This window comes from Ixodes scapularis, unplaced genomic scaffold, assembly GCF_016920785.2.
Source record: "Ixodes scapularis isolate PalLabHiFi unplaced genomic scaffold, ASM1692078v2 PGA_scaffold9__187_contigs__length_104089568, whole genome shotgun sequence".
Taxonomy (NCBI): domain Eukaryota; kingdom Metazoa; phylum Arthropoda; class Arachnida; order Ixodida; family Ixodidae; genus Ixodes; species Ixodes scapularis.
The window spans coordinates 92,123,153-92,145,675 of NW_024609884.1; the positions used below are offsets into that span (position 1 = coordinate 92,123,153).

Here is a 22,523-nt window from a genome sequence, read left to right on the forward strand (position 1 = left end):
TGTCCAAGTTGGAGGTCAGTCTATCTGTCTGAGTTCCGTCAAATCTTTGCAGAGGAATGTGTTTTGTCTTCCCTCTTTCCTGTTCGTGTCGACGGCTATATATTCCTGTTCCCTTCCGAATAAAGCGAGCTGAATTTGAGAATTTGTGTCGTCTTGTCCGTTATTTTAATTCCTCTGTGTCTTAGAGTTTAGATAGTTTCCTAACCAGTTCGCCTCCACAGTTTCGCTTCAAGTAATGACAGCTTCTTTTGTGTGTGTGTTTTCTTCTGAACAAACGCATGTTTTCACGCACAATCACGCGTTGTTTACAATGGCAGTTTGTTCTCCGTTCGCTCTTAAGGTAAAAGCCGTTAGTGATTCAGGTGACGGTGAGGGTGATTTTAGAGGAGAGCACAACTCTCAAGTCTAAGTTTTTGTAATGAATCCTCAGAGAATGATTGCGACAGTTCTGTGAATGAGAGGAGTGAGAGCCTTACCAGCACCGCCATTTTTTCAAAGCTGGACACCATGCACGGATGCGATCAAGATTCTGAAACTCCTCGCTGTAGTTCAAGATCAAGAACTTTCAGCTGTTTTTCAATGGCGCTTTGATGATAATTTTTGTGTTACGACCATAAAGTGTCTGCACTGTATTTAGCGTAAAATAATTCTGTCTCGAGGAGCCAAGCATACAAAAAGTAACAGGACTCCAAAATGTTAAGGGCACCGTAGCGATATTTCTCCATTAAAATCCGCGCGTATGAACTTCGCAAACATTGGCGGCCGGGCATTCTGCAGAATAAACGAGCCTGCAATGCGACATTGCCCCACCAAACATGATGTGAGCTCGTTTAAAGTCAGGCTCTGCGTCACATCGCGGACTTCATTCTTAGGACTGTTTTTGAGGTCTCGTTACCCGAAGTTTCTCTATGCATCACTCTGATTGACTCCTCAAGTCTCACCGAAAAAGTAGGAGTACGAGTAAGTATTTAGAGTGCTGACGCTATAGTTCGGGAATTTGTTTTCCAGAGCGGGCCTTATGAATAAACATAAAACCTCGGTCGTTATGTCAAATAGCATATGCATTGCACTAGAGAATTATGCGTAGGCAAGGCATGAGCGGATTTAAAGGAACATTGACAGGGTGCTTATTTTCGCCGAGGTTTCTATACAAACATAACCTATAAAAGCCCAACTACCCGAAACACAACTTGCGACTTGAAATTCGCTTTCTTTTTGCCCGTAAACAGTCGGTAAATAATTGGCCGGTTTTAAATCGCGCTCACTCTCTTCTCCATGGTCACGCAGCGTTCAAACATAACGCGTACGAAATACATTCAAAGTCGTGGGTCATCAAAGGCACACATTCTATATTAAAAATAGAAAAGAATATGAACCCTCCCATATTTGTGGCCTCCGAGAAGCTGCAAATAAGTTGATAAAAGCATGTTGCACGGATCACAGGAAGTACACGTACTACGTGATTCTCAATATGGCGTCGTATTGCGGGCTGGACGACGCGATGGTGGCTCACGACGGACCAACGTTGCGACGGATGCGGGGCAGCTACTTTCTCGGAGAGCACTTGTTTGATTTTATCTTTTAATTCCCACCTTGTTCATTTGTCGCGGAGCTTATCCTGCGATCCAGCCGTGGACGGAATTTCACAAGGAATCAATGAATCCCCCTTTTTTTTTTTTTATTCTCTTAGTGGATCTAAAGCCAGTGTCACGCTGCTTATAGACCGACACGCTGTTTACAAACAAGCCCGCGTTTGCCCACACCAGGTGTGGGCACTGCGCGTGCGCAGAAACCGAATTCGAGGGAACTGAAGCTTCTGCGCATGCGCAGTGCCGTCGACAGCGCCACCGCTGCTGCCTGACGTCAGGGACGCGTGTTGGTCTATACATACAAAAGACTGTGTATACAGATTCGAACGCGAGTCACCGCGAGTTCGTGCTTCGAATGCCGCATGGCGATGAGTTCAAAGAGAAACTTGGGCACGCGGCTTTCGAACCACGGATATTTCTGTGACTCGTGTTTACAGACTGTCGTTTCTTTGAGGTATGAGCAGTGGGACCCCGGCTTATCATGAAGTGCTTCAAATATTCATGAACTTAGAAAAATATAGTAAAACATGCGATATTGATGACCTACAAATTAAGCCCATTAAATATACTCTTGACATATTTGCTCCATATCTTGTACACATATCTATCATTTGAACTTGTCGTGTGAAGATTTCCCTACGAAAATTAAACTTGCTAAAGTGTTAGTGTAGAGTAAGGTGATTGAAATAATTTATCCAATTATATACCGATGTCTGTTCAGCCTGATTTTTTTTTTTTTTCTAAAGGGTTCGAAAAAACAATTTTGTGCCGTTTAGGTAGCTTTTTGTCAACACTCTGTATTTTCTGAGTCTCAGTTAGGTTTTACAAAGGGAGGATCCACGGAATCTGCACTCATCTTACAAAAAGATATTGCTCTTCACAACATTGAAAGCGAACTTTTGAGATTAGGCATTTTTTTAGAGTTCAGTAAAGTTTTTGATCGCGTTAATTACAAGATACTTATTAACAAATTATACCAGTACGTCATTCGTGGTTCATCGCTGTCGCTTTTGTTTTCATACTTAAAAGAACATAGCCAGTGTGTATACATCGATGGTTATTTATCATATTTTACGCCTATCAGATGTGGTGTCCCCCAAGGTAGCAAGCATACTGGGCCCTTACTCTTTCATATTTATATAAATGATATTATCAATATTGGTGAAGAAATTAATGTTCTAATGCATGCGCATGACACCTGTCTGTACCTCTCTGTCTGTTCATCTCTACATTGGAAACGTGGTCAAATTTCAATGGACCTAAAGGGGTCATGAAACGATATCGGGTTCGAATGTTCATGACTTTGTAGAGGCGAACTGCTCCTAGTCTGGCCCAAGTATACTCGCACGGACCGCCACTGATTCAGAAACGTCTTTGTCGCGGTGAATTTGCGAGGGAAAAAAGGGGGCTATTTCTTTCAGTCTTGCCTTCGCTAAGCTTGATGACGTGATTGTGGAATCGAAACCACCTGCCTGACGACAGTGGAGTGCGGCTCACGGATTGGACAAGAGGGCAGAGCTGCGTGAGCACTCAACTTCGGCTCGTAATAATGAATGCCTCGGTGGACACTCGGGTAGTGGGTCGTGTCCAGCCACTGCGGTGATGAGAATAGCGAAACTCTAACAATGCCTGGAGCTCAGCAAGTGTTTTTTTTACTTTGCCAACGCCAGCGCGTGGCTATCGTTAACGTTCGCGGCGTAGGATAGGCACCAGGCCACGTGGCCGCTTGCTCTGGCTCCGAGTTCAGGGGGGAGCGATGCTCAAATTTGTCGAATTCTTTTGCCGACTGCCATTGCCTAGAAAGAAAAACTAAGGGAAGTTTATTCAGTTGTATTATTTAGCGAAAATAGAAAATTGTTTCATGACCCCTTTAAATCGTTTCAGGGGCTTAACGAAAAAAGAAAAAAAAAAGTCCGAGCGTCTGTGGCGCTCGGACTTAATCGAGAGTTTTAGAATAGCCTAAAGAGCTTTGCGTTAGCGCTGCGGAGCGCGTCAGACTGGCGCTTTTAGTACAGGCAAACGCCTACGCAAGCACTGGCACCGCCATCTAGATGCGCCTACGCAAACTGCTCCAAGCAATCAAGACAGTATTCGGTTGAGCCAATCTGAGTCTCGCGCTGCCCCGAGCGAGACGAGAGCAACGAGGCGGGAACGCAGAGGACCATTGCGTACGCAAGCAAAAATCGATAGCGAGCGTATACGTACGTAAAGCTCGCGGTGTTGCGTGCGTATGGAGCATGCGCATTGTGGTGCACGCAACGCAAACGCACTAGAACTCTCGAACATAAAAGGGAGTATAGTGCGCTCGTAGGCAAAGCGAAAGCGATGACGCTTTAGCAAACAGTGACCAATGTTTCGAAACTCGCTTACCTATTTAAAGGCTGAACTCTATGGTACGAATATGCGGCGAAGAAGCGACCAACTTGGCCTGGCGGCGCGTTCGCGTGTTGCACAAGTCGCTCATCTGACGCCAGGCGCAGTGGCCGGCGGGCGAAATTCGTCTCTTTGTTTAGCTCCATGGAGTTCAAGCCTTACGGTGCGTTTACACCTGCGAATTCGCGGGCGGATCCGTGCTGGCGACGACCGGATTCTGGAGCCTGGCGGCGAGATTCGCTCGTTGCTGGAGGAAAATCTGGATCCGTTCGGGACCTAGATCCAGATTTTCCTCCATTGACGAGTCGATTACGCCTCCCGGCTCCAAAATCCGCTCGACGCCAGCGCGGATCCGGCCGCGAATCTGCAAGTGTAAACGCGCCATAATAAAGCTGCTTTAAGATGGTCACTGCGAATTGTTTAGAGGCTAGAGTCTATCTTTTAAGCGCTGTATTGATGCGATTACATGTATCGTGTGACATCAGAATGATACTAGGAAAACACAAACTGCACTAGCAATAAAGATTTCGAAATTCTATACTCTGCCCTAAATGTCCTAAAACAAAATTCTGCAATTAGTGAAGCACGCCATGCGCAGCGCATTTCAAGACGATTTAGCGCGCCGCAAAATAACAGCCGTTCATTATAATGATTATAATGCAATTATAATCATTATAATCGAGGACCTAGTTATTACCAGACGACTAACATTGCCAATACACACCGTATGATATACTGCAACACACGTCGTACTGTGAAGCCTATATTACGCTTATGCGCTCGTTAAAATGCGCTATCGCGCCAGTGCCCGAGTGAAATAAAAAAAGACAATATAAACTATATCGTACTACCCTTGGCTGGTTTAATATGTAAACGAAGCAGATGAATTTTTTATTGAGGCGGAGCCTGCGGAGCAAAGATGCGGACGAACACGGCGATCTTCTCCACCAATTTCTTTGCGTACGAACTACTGAATCGCCTTCATTTTTCTAAGGTAAAAACAAAAAGTTACAAATAACGTGATCAGCGCCCTTCTGTTTGCGTAAAGAATAAAAAATCCTATGATTAACGATCAGGGAATATTTACACAGGTAACATGTCCGGAGAAAGCGAGGAAATTATCGGGCTACTGTTGTTTTTGACGTGGGAACGGAGCTGATATCCGTTTGGCGCAAGGAACCCTCAATCAACAAAAAACTATAACCGAAAAAGTCTAAAATTTTTTGCTTAAGGCGGGAACGAAGAGGTAAAATAAGCACCTCTTCGGTGCTTGTTTTACCTCTTCGGTGCGTGTTTTCATCTCTCTCGCGTTCTGATAACAAGAAATAAAGCAACGCCTTTTTAACCCGTACTCCTAAAAATGCTCCCACCTGTACTTGCCAGTGCACCAGGCGGAGAAGCGACGAATGAATACGAGCCGAAACAAATATTTGAGACGATCAACAACACGACTGCGCTGGGACACAGAGCACGTCGAACGTCACGCGCAGTGTCCCAACGCAGATCGCATCCCTACGAAAATGTTTTCTGCTTAAGGAAATTTCAACGCTCAACAACAGCAGCTGTTGACCTTTCTCCATATCCATGGGCATGTAGCCACACTCATAAATAGAATACAATCTCTTTTTCTTCTTTTTTTCTCCGAAAGCCGTTCAGTGATAATATCGTATCGCGTTAATAAACTTAGTAATTGATGTGTTGTTCTCCAGGCTATCTTACTTGACAGTCTTATCATTTTTATGCCCACAACATGTCGCGCTGAAGGTGACACGGCGTGACTCATTACAAAAGAACAAATTTACGGTCTCCATGTTGGGTACGCAAGCCGTTCCTGTATGGGCAGCAATGCCTTTAGTGAACCTGTACTCCTGGGTAATCCACACGGAGTACAAATGAAGTATTAGTGTGGAATAAGTATACGAGTGTAATTTCCCATCCAATACATTGTGGCATAATGTAAACGAATTTCAGCCGTCATTAGTACTAACCTTCCGTTGTTTTTAAAGAGAGATGTTACAAATGAGACCAAAACGAAAGCGCGGGTAATTTTCCTATAAACATGAACGTTCCAAAACCTCTCAAAGACCCAGTGAGTAAAAATAACAGATAAAGACAGAAGAAAAAAAGAAAGAGCAACACGGCCACCATCCAGGGTTGTCAACAGCCCAACGAAAACAGTCCGGATATTGCATGGCTATGCTAGAGAGAGAGACGCAGCCCCGAAAGAAGCCCGTGCGTGCCAGACGCCGGCAGCAGCTCACCTTCATCGGTGTCGCTGAACGCCGTCATCTCGTCCGCGTTGTCCGCGTCGTCGAGAGGCCTGTCGGACGAGCGAAAAAAGAAAGTGGTTCGGGCCGAACACCTGACGAGGACACTTCAGCCACGACGCGCCATGTGCGAGAACAAGGGGCCGACAAAGGAGTAGCGCAAAACCAGCGTCACCGTTTCAGTCCCTGCCGCCCCCCCACCGTCGATAGGGGCACGCCAGGCGGAGCGACCGCTATCGCCGCATATCGTACGCCAACGACGATAGCGGGCGTCGCAAGGTAGACGCGCTTCCGTCACGGCGTCTCAACACACCGGCCGGGCGTCCACTTACACGGGCATGGTGGGAGGCCGCGGCGTCTCGGCGCAAGACAGGCAATCACACACCGGCGACGAAGGAAGCGCGCCAGACGGTGTTTTGACCACGTCAGCAAGAGCAGCGCCGAGGAAGTCGGCAGCGCGCGCACACTCGCAGCTGTTCAATCTTTCTTCGTTCCGCTGGCTGCCTTCGTAGCGTGCCCGGTAAGCCGACGACGCGCGTGCCACGGGTCCGGCTCGTCTCGCTCCAAACAATGCCGTAAGTTTCAATGTCTGCTAAAGCGTGGATTTTATCGAGCAACTTTAGTGTCTGCAGCTGGAAAGCGCCCTTCTCAAAGGTCGACTCGTATGCGTCCGAGGCCCCTGTAATGTCAACCCCTGCGCTGACATCCACGACCCTTATGAAGGTGTGGGCGAAGCGCGAAGGTGCGCGTCTTGATTCCGAGCGCGGTGGGATATGTTGGGCTAGACCAGCTTATTTTGTCTAGCCTCATCTGAAGTCGCTGGATGGATCCTGGGAAAGTAGCACCATTCCCTGCTTGCTAGCCGAACACAAACAAATATTAACGTACAGACGACCAAAACCTCGCAAGGCTATTGGCTAATCGGTCTCTGTTGCTATGACAATTGCTATTTCAGTCCCTTCCCATATTTGATGCTTCGAAAGGGTCGTTCTAATCCAGTCGCACCATGATCACCATGGAGCGCCATCGTACTGAAGGCGTTCCTCGCCACTATAAGCGTCTTTGGCATTGTGTACGCGATCAACTCACCAATTATGCCCATCTCCACGGATTTCTTACAATTATATTGTTCCTCTTGCCTATTTCGAAAGAGGCTAATTATTTTTTAATGGGGAGTTTTCGTAGATCGTTTTCGCCGTCCCGCAACGGCTCGCCGCAACCCGCTACGATACCCGGAACTCTAGAGTCAAGGGCGCGCAGGCGCGGAAGTGGCTTCTTCGTTGCGGAGGGTTTAGCGGAGGGGGAAACGCGGTCTACGAAAACTCTCTAATGCCTCCAAGCACCGACACCGCAGGTGGTGGTGATACGAAGATGTACGCTTGTTTCGCCGGTGTGTAGATAGCGAAATTCTCGGTATACAAGAAATATTTCTATTCGCCTCGAGATCGAAAAGAGTCGCCCCCGCGCGGCCGATGTTGGAAACACTGCTAGTGTGGATACCGCCGCAGGTTATCTGCTCTCGGCGCACGTTGAAACATGGATCCTCGCGACGATGAAGGCTTGTTTTCGGGTTATCCGCACTATTTGCGTTGTGTATATGCTTGTTTCTTCGAAAGGATTGTATCGTTCTACTAGAGTGGAAACAGGCGAAGGCAAGGAATGCCCAGCCGGATGCTTAGATAATGCTGCTACTGTGGTTGTTGTTGTGATAGTTTTATTTGTTTCAGTTTCAGTGACATTGCATACTATTATGAAGCACACTGCAGACGGAAAGCGGTGCCTTGTCGAAGCCGAACAACTTGAGTGCCGTGTTGTGGCCAACCACGTCGACGAGCGTACACGTGCGGAGTTACGTACTGCTCTCAGCAAGGACCTCCACACTGTGGATCTGAAACTCACGAACGGTGCCACGATTGATGAACTTTTATACACTCGCCCTGAGTGTATAAAAGTTCATCACTTGATATAATACAAAAGTTTATCGAAGTTCATCAATATAATCGATTGATGAACTTGACGAAGACGAATCGCCACGATTGACGATTCGTCTTCCCGATCGTTTTAAACGCTGCATACGTAAAACACTTTATTTTTGCGACCCCAATTATTCGCAAATTAGGCACAGGAATCTATTCGCGGCCGCTAACTCTCGCGAACTCTAAAGACTCGAATTCTGGCCTCAAAACAAAAGAGGTGATCGCGTGCCTTTATTTTTCTCTAATTTTGTAATTCTCGAAAATATGGGGTAGCGAAGGGTTTTGCAGTAGGCGGTGCAGTCACTTCGGAAACAGAATGGCTGGAGCTTCGTACGTGGCAACCGTCCTTTAGTGAGCTGTTAACCTTAGATGTAATCATGCCGTTTTCATGTAGCGTGATTTGCCGTTGAAAATATGTTTTTTAAGCGAAGTGGCACGAAACCTTTGTCACGCGGAGGGTAAGAAAACTTCATGGAGTATAAACAAGTAATTGATTAGGCTCGATAGTCCCTGTTGCTCCTTCGGTACATTGACCAGTTACCATCAGCCCTATTTACCGCGTACTTCCGACCGAACTTCAAGAAAATTGATCAGGTGCGTCCGACGCATACGCAGGCACTGAGCGAGTTACTTTTGCTGCAGTCGATGTCTCCTTTAGCGTGGCATTGTGTAGGAAGGCTGGTAGGAGTGACAATTCTACAATGTTTCAAAAGTCTGATTCTCACGCAGTAATAAGTTTGTGGCATTCGCATCCTCTCCAAAAACACCGTATGCAGCGGGAGAACCCACACTAAGGACGATCACACTGCCCAGCAGCAAGCGAGTATCAACACGCACGCTTTACGCGTACTATACTTCGGGCCACACATGACACTTATGGATACAGTTTCATTTTTCCACTTACCTTGGTTGTCATGCATCGTTGGTTTGAAGTCTTCGGCGGTGAAATGTTTAGAGTCATCGCGTGAATCAGGGGGGCGATGTTGCACGTTTCGGACTCCCAGGCGACTAGGGAGAAGGAAGTGACGTAGGTGTGAATGAACGTATCTTAGCAGCACCACGCAACGCGTCATCAGCGACTCCCCCAATCCACATCCAAAGAACGTTGTTGACGTCACTTCCTTCTCCCTAGTCCCCTGGGAGTCCAAAACGTGCAACATAGCCCCCATATCTCAACTTCGAGAGCAACTCTTTCCTCAGCGCGCCGGCCGCTGGATATCGGTGAAAACTGACCCCAACATCGGTGCAATAGATATTGCATTGTGGCAATGAACAGTATGGAACCATTCTCTGGTGAAATTGCTTTCACATTGATACTGTACGACGCATTAAACGTGATATTCTGCAGTTTCTTGGCCGTGACCGCAGATAGCCTATGGGGCAGCCATCTTCCTATCCACGCGCCAACACATTGATGATGATGATAGCGCAACAGTAACGCCACCTTTAGTTCGATCTCGAGACGAATAAAGCTACCCGTCACCAGTGCATTTGGATCGGCTCACCACGGATGGAGAGGTCAAGGTGAAATTGCTTATTTCAAGGGTCAAAATGGCGACCATACGGGCAGCTTGTCGCTACTTCGGAGCAGAGTAGCGCATAGCGCAACCTAGAATGCCATCTCTCGGCGGCTAGCGGCGAACGCCCGGGGGTTCCAAATCGGCTTACAAATGCATGGGGAACATGAGAAAATCGGTGGTTCTTGAATATTTTGGGGATCTACGGAACGACAATAGTTTTTTACATAATCAAGGAACAATTTACAATAATTTTCGCTAAAATGTGTGCCACGTAAGAACGTTATTATTATTATTTTTTTTTTTAATTGCCTGAGCGGCAATATGCAGCAGATGACGCGGCGACGTCACTGTTCACGTGACCCGCTCCGGCCAACCCACAAAGTCCCTCTCCGCTGCGTAAAACCATCGTCTGCTTCAAACGTCATTGCCTTAGAAATCGCCTTCTCCAAATTTTCACACGCATCCAATATTATGAAAACTTCGATGAAGTGTTTAGTGCTTTACCAACTTCACGACAGACTAGTTTCGAAAAGTATAAACTCGGCGTTTATTTTTTAATCAGCCGTGTTGCGTCGATCTCCAGTGTTCTCCCATAGGGCGGGCCGCCTCCTGGAACCCTGAGTACCACGTGACTCGCGCCGAGCTGCCCTGTCGGCCATGTTGTCGGCAAAACACGGAGATCAAAGGATTGTGCTACTCTATTCCGTAGGAGCTATCTAGTGCTCTAGCCTCAGCTTGCGCGGTGATTTTACCACCGGGGGTTTATATCCACAACACATGACGCTTCGCGAGCCTACCAGGATCAAGTTCGACCTCGACCCCCGAACCGCGACCGTGCGCGATTCATCGAATCGCGCACGGTCGCGATTCGGAGAACTGAAGCTTGTCCAGAGCACCTGCCTCGGAACAAGAGATCGCCACGTCGACAGAACGACCCGATGCACGCCACGTAACGGAAGCGAAAGAGACACATTCATGTAATCGTAGTTAAACCAGTTAAATTAACGCTATGTCATGTTCTTCAGGAACTAACGGAACGCAGTACTAAATATCGAAACGTCAGCACCCACCAACGCTAACATGGCGCAGTCGACACGCGGGCCACGCAACGAGTTTCGACGAAATTATAGGGAACCGAGGGACACTTCCGAGTCCTCTAGGAAGCGAAGTGCTTCACTGTTGCGACCGCCTGTTTAACGCGTTTTAGGTGGAGTCAGCGAAAACCTGCAAAAATCGTTCGTCACAGGAAACGAGGCACTCTCGACAGCTTGACAGTCAAAGCGTTACTGAGCGCGTTGACGTTCTAATTCGTTTGGTGTCTTGGTATTGTTTTTATTTGTTTAAGGGTCCAAAAAAGCGTCCGACGTTGGTGCAATTTAGTTAAGTGACGCGCAGGCAGACAGGACGATTTTTAACGTCTCAACTCAATCATTTTAGCTGTTTCGGAAACATATAATTGATTACTTGTAACCGATCACAGAAGAATAGTAATTGAATTTGAGCGAACGTGACCGGCTGAAAAAATTAATTGCAGCGTTCAAAAAGTCGTATTTTTCGCCCCCAAAGTGGGCGAAGAAACGAAAGCGATATCTGTAGCACGGTCGCGCAATGCGGGTGGAATGGGGCCGTCACGTGCCACCTGAGAGCAGAGGTGCGACCTGGTGCATTCTCAGAGCCGTCGTGGTTGGCGTCCGGGATGCCACTGACAGCTGCCACCAGTGATCCGTGAAATTAAGCGCGGTGGAATTTTCTAAAACCATCCAACATTACGCGTTGCAACTGGTTACTGCTAAAAAAGTGGGATTTCACATAACACGAGTAACGTTTGCAAACAAGTCTTTCAATCAGACGACACGGAAGACTCATTTCATCGCGTCGTTATTGGGGCGATGCCGGGGCACGTATTGCCCGTTTGATGACAAAGATCCAGGGCCCTGATTGGCCTTTTTGAACGTCCCGCTCTTTCGCAAGCACGAGGCGACATTGACTCTTTCGCGCTTGTTGTTCGTTGTTTAAGGTAAGAAGGACGCTTTTGATGGAGGACGGAGGCGCGGTTGCCCTTTTTGGAGGTGCAGTGGCGGACGGTGAGGTGTTGTATCACAGGGGCGCGTCCCTTACAAAAACGGGTCTCAACATTCTTTTTAATTTTTTTAGACTTCTTATTGGCTTTCCACGATCCTACTGAATTCCTTTATAAACGCACTTTGTTTTGACTATTGTCAAAAAACTTTCAAAAGAAAAAATATTGAATTTTTTTGTAGACTTATATATAAAAAAATTAAAAAGAACTTGTAAAGACGTTTTTCTGTAGGTTATTTTCTAAAAAAAATTCGAAAGGAAAAACAATAGATTTTGTTTTGTAGACTTATTTATAAAAAAATTAAAAAGAACTTGTAAAGACGTTTTTCTGTAGGTTATTTTCTAAAAAAAATTCAAAAGGAAAAACAATAGATTTTGTTTTGTAGACTTATTTATAAAGAAAATAAAAAGAAGTTGTAACGACGTTTTTTGTAGGTTTTCTAAAAAATAAAAATAAAACTTATTTCTGTATATTATTTTATAAAAATATACTTTTTTTATTATTTTATTTGGTCTGCGGTCGTACGCGGGGTCCGATATGACGGATGTTTTTTTTTTTTTTTTTTTTTTTTTTACTTTTTATTGAAAATATGTTGACTTCTTGTTCGCTCTGATTACTTTCTTTTGACTGACTTCCTGTTGACATGGTCAGCAGAAAGTTTGTTGATTTTGTGTTGAAACTTTTTTATGATTTTCTTCTGCCTGAGTCAAAAGAAAAGCTATTGACTTTCTATTAACTCTACGTTGGATCTTTTTCTGTTACTTCCTGTTGAAAGTGTTATCAGAAATACTGCAGGCGTTTTATTTACTTCGTGTTTAAATTATTCAGTTGACTTTCTGTAGCCAGTGTCAAAAGAAAAGCTACAGACTTTCTGTTGACTTTTTATTGAACATAATACATCTTGACTAAATCTCAAAAGTCACTAAGTTTCTCAATAGTCTCTGACAAGTTGAGAACCGTAGGGAGGAGCTTCCGTTCTCCTGCCTCCAGCGCGAGCCTTCGATCCTTGACAACTCTTCGACGCTTCGCGCCCCTCGAGCTCGACTGCGCAGTCAAAGCACGACGGAAGGCATGGGGCGCGTGCTGGAGGCCAGGCGTTCGAAAAACACGCCCTGCCGTTCTCACTTTGTAAATGACTATCGTGGCATTATTGACCCTATTCAACTAGCAAAGAAGAGCAAAATAACTATTTTAAAGTGGAGTAACCGCCTTGACTGGCTTCGTCCCGAGTGGTGCTATTCAGAGAAGCGATAACATTTGTTCTATGAGCCGTTTTTGTGGAAGTTGTTTTAGCGACTACACGAAATTATTATTAGTTGTACCAATGCTTTTTAGTAAGAGATAGAGTCCACGAACTTCGAAACACTGTCTTCCCTTTGACAGACTTGCGAGGAGACCGGAGACTTGGAAACTTAGTAAGTGCTGAGGTGGTCACCGGCCAAATGATTACCTTCAATATGTAGGCTATATAAGGCTCTGGTGCTGTTAAGAGTACTGTGTTTCTGGTGTTGAGTGCTTGATGGTGTTTGTGTTTGTTTACATTGCTTATTTGTGGGATGTGTAGGAACCAGGGTTAGCAGTATCGCGATACAAATGTATCGCGATAGTATTTCAGAAATACATTTCGTATCTGTATTTCTGTATCGCGATACATTTTTTTCACCAGTATCTGTATTCCTGTATCGGAACACTTTTGAAATATTCCTTTGTATTGCAATACAATCAGAGTGAAATGTATTTCGTTACATTTCTTGAGAAATACTACCCCCCCCCCCCCCCACCCCCGGGCCAAAAAAAAAATTGAACGCATCTTTTTTTTTTTTTTTTTTTTTTTACTTCTGAGGGCACCAGGGCCAAGGAGGTGCTGGGGAATGGTTACCATGCTGACCAAGGTTCCTTCCGAATCTCCAAACTATTTTCTTATGCGTTCTGTTTTCCCTTCTGAGAAGTGTTGCGTAGTCGAGTACTCAAACTAGGTGGCGTTCCAGGAGTGGAGTCAGAGCATCTTCTGCCGCAGATGCTTAGGTAGGAATTTCTTGAGTTATTATTTGCTGACATCCAATGCCCGCTGCTAACCGTCTCTCTTGCCCTAGGGTACACAGTACACCCGACCGGCAAAGCTGAGTCACAGTCCGTTGCAGCAAGAACCTGGTGGTGGTTGACTTGAAATAGTAGCAGGATTCACGCAGTGAAGTTCAACACATATTTGAATGCGCCTGCGGCTGCGCCCGTAATATTGCACGGCTCAAGGATACGTCATCAGCCGACATGAAAGTAACCCGCTGCTCTGGTGATCCGAAACCCAGGAAGGAAGTCAGACGTGGCATCGCTTTGCCGACCCAGACTTCGTACACCTGCGACTCGTCTCGAGCTCGCTGTTTCTCGGAGAGCTCGCAGTTGTGCCGGCAATATCAGGTCGCAATCCACGAGGTCTCTATTTGGAGTATGCAAGACACAACTTGAGGACTGCAAGCCATGCGTCGGTGGCAGAGGGTCGACAGGAAGGACCTTTAAAACAGGGATGCCACCGTATCGCTTTTTAACCGTAAGAGAAGATAAGACAGGTGTTCCAAGAAGCTTCAGGTAGTCCACTATTCTCGAAAAATCCAAATGACACTGCCTGCTCGATCTTTAACGGGTAACCTACAACAAAAGTACGTATTGTCCTTTCATGCAGCAGCGTGCTGAAGTTTCACGTTCAAGGCCACACCTACAGGTAAAGAATGCCAGTTCATTCCACCATGACGTCATGTGATAACTGCTACGTGGGCGTCCTTATTGGACAAGGGCGTGGTGATTTAGGATGACATATAAATTATTTAGAGGTCGAAGTCTTTTCGCATCCCTCTTCAGACAGACTACCACCAGGGTCAAGGAAAAGACCGCGGTCAGTCCTTGATGGAACTTTTTTTTGAGCCCATTGAAGACTCATCGTCGTCCGAAATTACTACCTTCAAGGTAAAGTGCCAAGCCTACAGGAGAGTAATTTCAGGATCAAAAACTTCAACCTCCAACTTCAAGCTTCATCTCATTTGACGTCTCAAACAAATTTTAAAAATGTATTGCAGTATCAGTATTTAGGTATTTGTATTTCTGCCCTACCTAAAATGTATTCCTGTATTTGTATTTCCAAATATTTTTTGCCTTTTTTAATGTATTTCCGATACGTATCGCGATACACTTTTACAGATATATCTCAGTATCAGTATTTTAGCTACTATTTTAATGTATCCCATTATTTGTATTTCCAAATACATTTTTGAGTATTTCTGCCCAACCCTGGTATGAACCAAAAAGACACTATTATCTAACGAAATTCAAAAATATATTTAAAAAATTTAGTGTTTTTTTTTTCAACGTTAATCTGCGGTTCCGTCAAAAGGAATTGAACAAAATTTATGTAAGAAGGAATTAAAAAAAAATGTATGTCAGAAGGAATTCTAAAAAATTTAAGTGGCCAATTTTAACTAGGAGTTAAGTAAGTTGTCAAAACAAAGTCTAAAACACATCAAAAAAGTTCGAAAAGAAATTTAATGCGACTCCAGAAACAACAAAAATTCAAAAGAATTTAACTACAGATTTTTGTGAGGGGTGTTAACTCACCCAACCCCCCTAGTTCACGCCGCTTCGCGACGACAGTGCGGCGGCACAATGCAAGGCGACGAGATGATCGCATTTTGCGGTAAACAAGAGGAGGTTTTGGCGGGGAATACAAACCCTCAACACCGCACGGTGTAGCACTAAAAGCGCCTAAATCTCTCGAGACGGCATCTCTATACCCGAGGCGGTATCTGTGTACACCGCGAAACACTGGCGCGCGTTTTAATTCCCCGCCGGCGCCCCGCGCGCATTTGTGACGTGCGTTTAGAAAGGCCAATCAGCGGCCCCGGATTCGCCCCATTGTTTACTCCGTGAGGAAGCAGCTAGAAGCAGAGCTTTGCCCATTACTTCAAAAATGTAATGGATTAGAATTACAAATTACCGAGCCTCAAATGTCACGAATTACCGGTACAAAAAAAAATTTAAAGCCGTTTACATCTCCCTGTAACGCCAAATCAGAGCGCAACTCTTGAGGAGGAGGGGGGAAGGGTACTGAGGGGAAGGTACACCCCTCCTCCCTCCTCCTCACGTCCTCATCCTGTCCGCTACTCCTCCCTCCGAGCGCCGTCGCCGTCGCCTCACGAGGGTCACGTGACCTCACGGGGGTCATGTGAAGTCTCCGGGGTCACGTGTCCTCATGGGGGTCACGTGACCCTTATGAGGTCACGTGACGATGATGACGTCATCAGTGACGATGACGATGCGAATGCCGATGACGTCATCAGTGACGTCGCTAACGAGATCATCAGTGACGATGCGGATGGTGATGACGTCATCAGTGATGTCACTGATGACGTCATCAGTATGACGATGCCGATGACGTCATCAGTGACGTCACGCGTCCCATAATGCACCGCGCGGTTACGCCGACGCCGCTCAAGCCGGAAACGGGTGCCTAAGAGCTGCGCTCTAATACTTTTGCTGAAAAGTAACAGATTACATTACTCGTTATGTTACAATTCACTTTGACGTTACATTTTCCGTAGACTTTTCAAGAAAACAATCGCAACGGTTTTTATGTTTTCAAAAATGATCTGCACCACTAATTTTCATTTTTCATACGTTCGTGTTACGGTAGTCCTTTCAAAAATAAAATATTTCATTTAAGAGAAAGAACGTAGGTGCACTCCGTTCACCTGTAAGCTGACAAAGCAGACAAAGCTGCAACCAGACCCGTCATCCCGCTAGCAGTCGGCGACCGGAAATTATCCCTGGAATTATGCAGACAAGGCTAGTTGTGCGCATGCTCAGTAGCAGCGCCTACCTCTGCTATGAAATCAAGAAGACGACGCCTACTTGGCGTTGTCTTCTTGATCTTTGTTTTTCGCATATGTGATTCCGCCTTGAACGTTTTTCTTGTGGTTCTAGTGACCGGTCATACAAAAATATCATGCTGTATTTTTGGTTATTCTCCTCGTCACGATGTTTTTTTCGTTTTTTTTTTTAACTTGATATTTTTATGCTGTTGAACTGCCTGCTCATATTCCTTCAGTTTCTGTAGCATGTTCATTTTTTTTTTTTTAAGTAACGAGTAATTAAAGTAATCCTTTACCAATATTTATAAGGAAATTTCATTACAAATTACTGCCGCAAAAAACTAACGCGGCAATTACAAAGATGCTTAACAGATTACAAGCAATCCGTTACTTTCAGGCCCTTCAGGAAACTTTTCATGAGCGCTGCCATCTCTGCATCACGTGACCCGTCCGCCATTGTCTGCCTCTACTTTTCCGCTGTTGCACATTGTATAGCACTGCGTACACGGTGCTTCGCCAGCCATTGCCGGGATGCTATATACGATGGAATCGGACTGTGAATATGTCAACGACGCAAGATCATGGCCTAGATTTTAGAGACCATGTAAGTTCATCACATTTGTTACGTTTTTTGCCGGAAAGAAAGGTAATTGTAACCCAGAGCGACTTCCACAAATGTCTAGTTGACGCGGCAAGGCTATCGCAGCGTTATCCATCGCTGCGTGTGCGTACTTGACTCGTCCCGGTCTTGTCTATCGCTGCATTTGGGCACTTTAATCACGCAGACGATTTTGCAAGCGAAAAACTTGGCGATGAGCGACGGGCTCCCTGGGGCGCAGTGCCTGCTGTTGCTCGTCGCACCGCTCGGTTGTAGGAGATGCACAGTAAACTTCGCTCGTCGCCCGGGAGTCGCTCGCGTGCGGTCTTTGGCGCTGCGCCTCGTCGCTCATCAAAAAGATATCGTGTTCGATGTTGGGTGCATCGGAATGAGTTACAGCAGACAACCTATGCGTTGAGTAAAAAGTGTTGCGCGAACGAGTAGTCGCTGATTTACGAGCGCGGCCCGATAAAACGTAGTGACAGTTCCGTCTTAAAGGAAAGCTGAAGCGGTTCTGTATTTGAGTAAAAACACTTCAATCGGTCTTCATTTGGCCTACGAAATCACAAATACCGAGATTCTTTTTTTTCTTTTTTTCAATTTGGCGCACGGAGGCTGCAGAAAATAAATTTCAAAGTATTGCTGGAGCCCCTCCTTCCCGGAGCGTTACGACATAAAATTAGTTTTTGGAATCTCCGCTCTAGCGCATCTTCAGCGCCTATCAAAGCTATGCACGCGCACCCTTGCTACTTTCAAATAGGTCAGAAAAAGACGTCACGACTGGCGTCAGTGCGGGGGAATATACCTGGCAAGCTTGCAATTGCAAGCGTTGCCCACACGAGCGACACGCGCTTGGCGGTCGAAAGATCCTTTTATGACGTAACGACTGGTCGGAGGTTTTTTTTCTGTTTTCACACGTTTCGTTACATATTCGGGGAAAACGAACGTGATATTCGTATTCATGGGATAGATATAATCTAGAATTCACCTCCAACTCGTTTTCTGCAAGGACCTCTTCAGACCCCTTAAAGATGGCATCATGCTGTGCTCGGGTTATTCAGTATGCATCGGTGAATCAAAAATCACACCAAGCACGGACGGTCCATTTGCTTTAGCGGGGCATGTTCAGTGCACACAGCGTGGTTCGTGACCTCAATGTCGCCACTGTAGTTTTTGCAACTCACTTCAGAGCACGTCATGCCAGTTGGACGCCGTTTACGCGTCCCAGTGCGGTCGCTGAATCGTCACACTAAAACCCGCAAGCGAGGCAACCGGAGTGCAGCCGCAGGCCAAAATACAGGCCGGAAATGGCAGCTAAAGCTAGAGCCACTCGATATGGCAGCTACGCTGCCATATAGAGTGGCTCTAGCTAAAGCGCCTTCATGTTTCAAAAGTAGCGCAAGGTGCGTCGATGCACGAGGCACGTGCAACGTGCAGCCCTTGAGAAGATCTAGGGTGCCTTCATGTGCGCTTTGCTCCTGGCCATTTTGTTCCCACTTTTACATTTATTTTTTGTTCAGAAGCGCGTGAAAGAGCGTGTCCCTGCACGCGTCTGTTGTGCTGACTGTGCTATGGCGACATTTTGTTTTCGTCGATTTTTTTGTATTTTCCCCGTGAGCGCGTGCTGTTGGCATGGGGTACTACAAAGGGTGGCATCACTCTAAACAGAAGGTCATTGAGGCACCCTGGGAAGATCATGGCGGCACAGCGCAGCACTGAGCTAGATTGCAGACGCCATGTTCTTCCCAGAAGTGGCGCGCGGCACGTGTCTTTAGCATTTCCACAACAATGAATGGCGCCATTTTTCCCAGGATAAAATGACTTTAAGGCTCCGGTCCCACGGCAGCCATCTTGAACAAGGCGTTAGTTCAGCCAATAGATGGCGACAGGCACCCGTGAGGTGGCCGAAATATTGGTTCATGGTGGGATGGCTCGAGCACCATCACGTTCCCATCTTGGCCTTGCTCATGCCGCTGCCAACTGTGCTCAGCTGGCTCAATAGCGTGACCCAGCAAACTCATGTATGCGAGAATGTCAGGCTGATATAGGGACATGCCGTTCGGCGGTTGCCACGGGCTTTCGCAATAAATCTTAACAGGAAGAAAATTGTTGATTGGTGTGTCAATATTCTGTCAATGAAAAATTCTTCTGCAGGAATGCACGCTCAGTAGACTCATTCTTTTAAGACACCAGTGGAAGCGGACGTCTAGTAAACTGCTTCGCGATTTACGGTATTTGCCTCGCCATTATAATGACGACTGAAAAGTGACGCAACGAAGTATTGTGTTTCACGGGATCCAGAAGATGTTGTAAATGTTGTTACATTTATAGTTCCCAGAAAACAAACGCCGTTGCAATATTTGGGGAAGTACCGACACACGCTGTAAGTATTTGTTCCTAGCAGTCCATCAGGGGATGCTGCTAGAAATCTGTCAAATCTGTCTTTCATATTAATGAATAACCTGCAATTTCGCGCAGCGCAGTTTTCGTGTTCCACGTACAGATTAAAGCAGCATCCTCACTGATTCTACCATATTCTGTTGCGGGGGAAGAAAAGTCTTTGGGTACACGATACTTGAAACAAGTCTGGCACTGTAAACGTTGTGATTCGATACCCACTAATTTAGTCGTCCTTATAAGAGCCTCATCATTTAATCATCCCCAGACAACACCCGACATCCTCAGGACGTCCTCCAAAGGTACAAACGTCCTCACGGTTTTCAAGATGTCCTCAGGACATCCTGAGAACGTCAGTCGCTGGATCATCCTAGAAACGTCCTTCCGAGGACTTATTGAGGACGAAGGATACAAAGTTAGAAGTAATATATACGTCCTCAATTTGATTGCGTTTAAAAAAAATTCATGAAATGGCGGTAGTATACACAGTTCACGTTCACTGTTCAACTAAATTTCACATACAAATTAATGCATCTACTTGCGTAAGTTTAGGACATCCTTAACGATAGTTTTAATAAAACAATTCTTTATTAAAACCAGGACGCACTACAATTATTATTAGTTTTGTATTTGCGCAGTATTTCGAAATTGTTTCATTGGTAACATTCAATCTAGGTGGCGCAAGCTACCGCCTACTACAAGGTGTACCGTTATGGCAATTATCCACCCATCCGAGAGACTCAAGCAAGCTAACCCAAGCCAGGACAGAAACAGAAATAGCCTCGAGGTTGATGATGGCTTGATAATGTGGATGCTTAGGCTAGTTGGAAATTCATGCTTGGATGGAACAGCGCGGATACAGTCACACTCACAGGCACGCAAGAAGGAAACAGACTCGCAGCGCTGATTAACAACTCAGGGATATATTTCTTCTTCCTCATATCGTCATATTCTCCTCCTTCGCCATTAAGGAGAACATTCTAAATTTTTAAACACCAAAAACCAAATAGCCAATAAACATTAATAAAGAAATAATAAATAAATGACAACTAAAAAGAAATGAAACTTTAAAAAATTAAAAGAAATATTTTCTAAATTTATTTATTTAATTATAATTTATTTTCTAAAAAAACTAACTTTATTTTTTATTTTTTTTAATTTCCTTAGTTTTATTTATTTTTAGCTGTCATTTATTTATTTATATTTACCTATTAATGTTTATTGGCTATTTGGTTTCTTGTGTTTAAAAATTTAAAATCTCATTAACGGCGAAGGAGAAGATGCGATTCGAGGAAGAAGAAATATGTCACTGAGTCGTTAGTCAGCGCTCCGAGTCTGTATATAATCATAATCATAATCATCTTTATTTGCTCAGGAGAGCCGCGGCACCGCAGAAAGGCAACAGCCCGTACCAAGGTGGCCCGCGGTGCCGCGTCTAGTGAAGAGGATTATGTGATGATGTAATATACAAGATGAAAGTTCTGATGGTTAGAATATGTGTGTTAGGCCTAACAGCATTCTTCGCGGTTGTTGTCTTCGCGGTGCTGCTGTTGGCTGCTTACTTCTAGCAGGCCGGTCTCAAGCACCTGGAGTGGGCTCCTCGCGTGTCCGACTTGCATAGTAGGCAGCCGAATTACCGGCGACGCGGGGAATTCATCACCCCCGCGGGCGGGCTCCAGGGGTTGGCGCCAGTGTTGGCCGAGCGGCGGTCTTTACGAAAGCGGGCCTTGGAGTCTTTCAGCTTGCGGTCCAGCTTGTAACTGAGCAGCCTGTGCACCATGTCGATCGAAGACATGGTCTGTGCCACTGGTCCGGCTGGCTTTCGGACGATCGAAAAGACACGTCTTACGCCCAGTTGGCTTCTTCTTCCTCCCGCGCTGTTCCATCCAAATTGATGATGGCAGCAATGCAAGGCAGTGACAAAGGTTAGTGTGTTTTTAAATGTAGTACTTCTTCGAAATGGCGGAAAGCAATTAACGGCAACTTCGGCGGAAAAGATGCTGGCGCGTAAACGAATGCTTCGAGCTTTTCAACTGTGCGAAAGTAAACTCGCTAGCAGGGGTATCTTCCTCGCACGAACATTAATTGTGATTTTGTTCTAGACCATCTTAGTTTTCTGCTCTGAGTGTCATCACAAATCAATGTTTTAGGAGCAGTGAAAGCAAATGTTGAGTGCGCAAACAAAGCTGACGTGGAGACCGTCATCAAAATATGGCTGCGCCACGCTGAAGAGAAACTGAAAAAGCTGCAGTCAAAGGCCGGAAATGTTCGACATAATGGTAAGTTTCTCACATTACCTGTTTTTATTAATAATGCTTATGGAATTGATTTTTTTTTTGCAGATCCCGCTGACTATTCGGACTAGTGCTGGCCAAGATGCGAAGACAGACGCACGTCTGGTGCAGACATTGAAAAACGTTATGTAAAACATTTGCTCTCCAATAAAGTATTTCTTGAACAGTAACCTTTGTTTGCAATAATGAATGGCACGATCATGCTCATAGTTACATGCTAACAACGTAGCGCAAGGAAATACACAGAGGAGAAAGCCGACAGAATGCTGGAGGGGAGAGGTTTTCTCCTCTCCTCTTCAGCATTCCGCCAGCTTTCTTCCTGCTTTCCCTTGCCCTATGTGCTTAGCCTCTCACTGACTAGTAATCTAGAATTAGTGTGTGAATTTCACTTTAAAATAGTGCACAACAATGCATTTTTTATCTGCAGGCAACTCTTGCAGGCATCTTGAGGTTCAAAATCTAGTTGGAGAAAACCTAGAAACAATAAAAATGAAAGCATCCTAACAGCTCAGTGAACAGCTGCACCTGCAGTGCATTGTCCTAAAAATGTACTAGAAAAATCCTTGGCTGCCC

General features: G+C 45.5%; 1 protein-coding gene and 1 long non-coding RNA gene across 3 annotated transcripts in view; one reads left to right on the forward strand and one right to left on the reverse strand.

The window, feature by feature from the left end:
- LOC8041128 (solute carrier family 15 member 1) overlaps nt 1-6,642 on the reverse strand; it is a 340,827-nt gene extending 334,185 nt beyond the window's left edge. The window contains exon 1 of the mRNA XM_040218270.3: nt 6,224-6,642. Coding sequence (XP_040074204.1) covers nt 6,224-6,251 — 28 coding nt within the window. The 5' untranslated portion in view covers nt 6,252-6,642. The remainder of the gene's footprint in view (nt 1-6,223) is intronic.
- LOC115328730 lies at nt 6,529-22,028 on the forward strand. Of its 2 annotated transcripts, XR_003919986.2 has the most exons (4): nt 6,529-6,804; nt 17,059-17,265; nt 21,807-21,935; nt 21,999-22,028. It is a non-coding gene; the product is annotated as an uncharacterized LOC115328730 (long non-coding RNA). The 2 variants fall into 2 exon arrangements; XR_005717040.1 differs by lacking the exon at nt 17,059-17,265.
- Nucleotides 22,029-22,523: the final 495 nt, after the last annotated feature.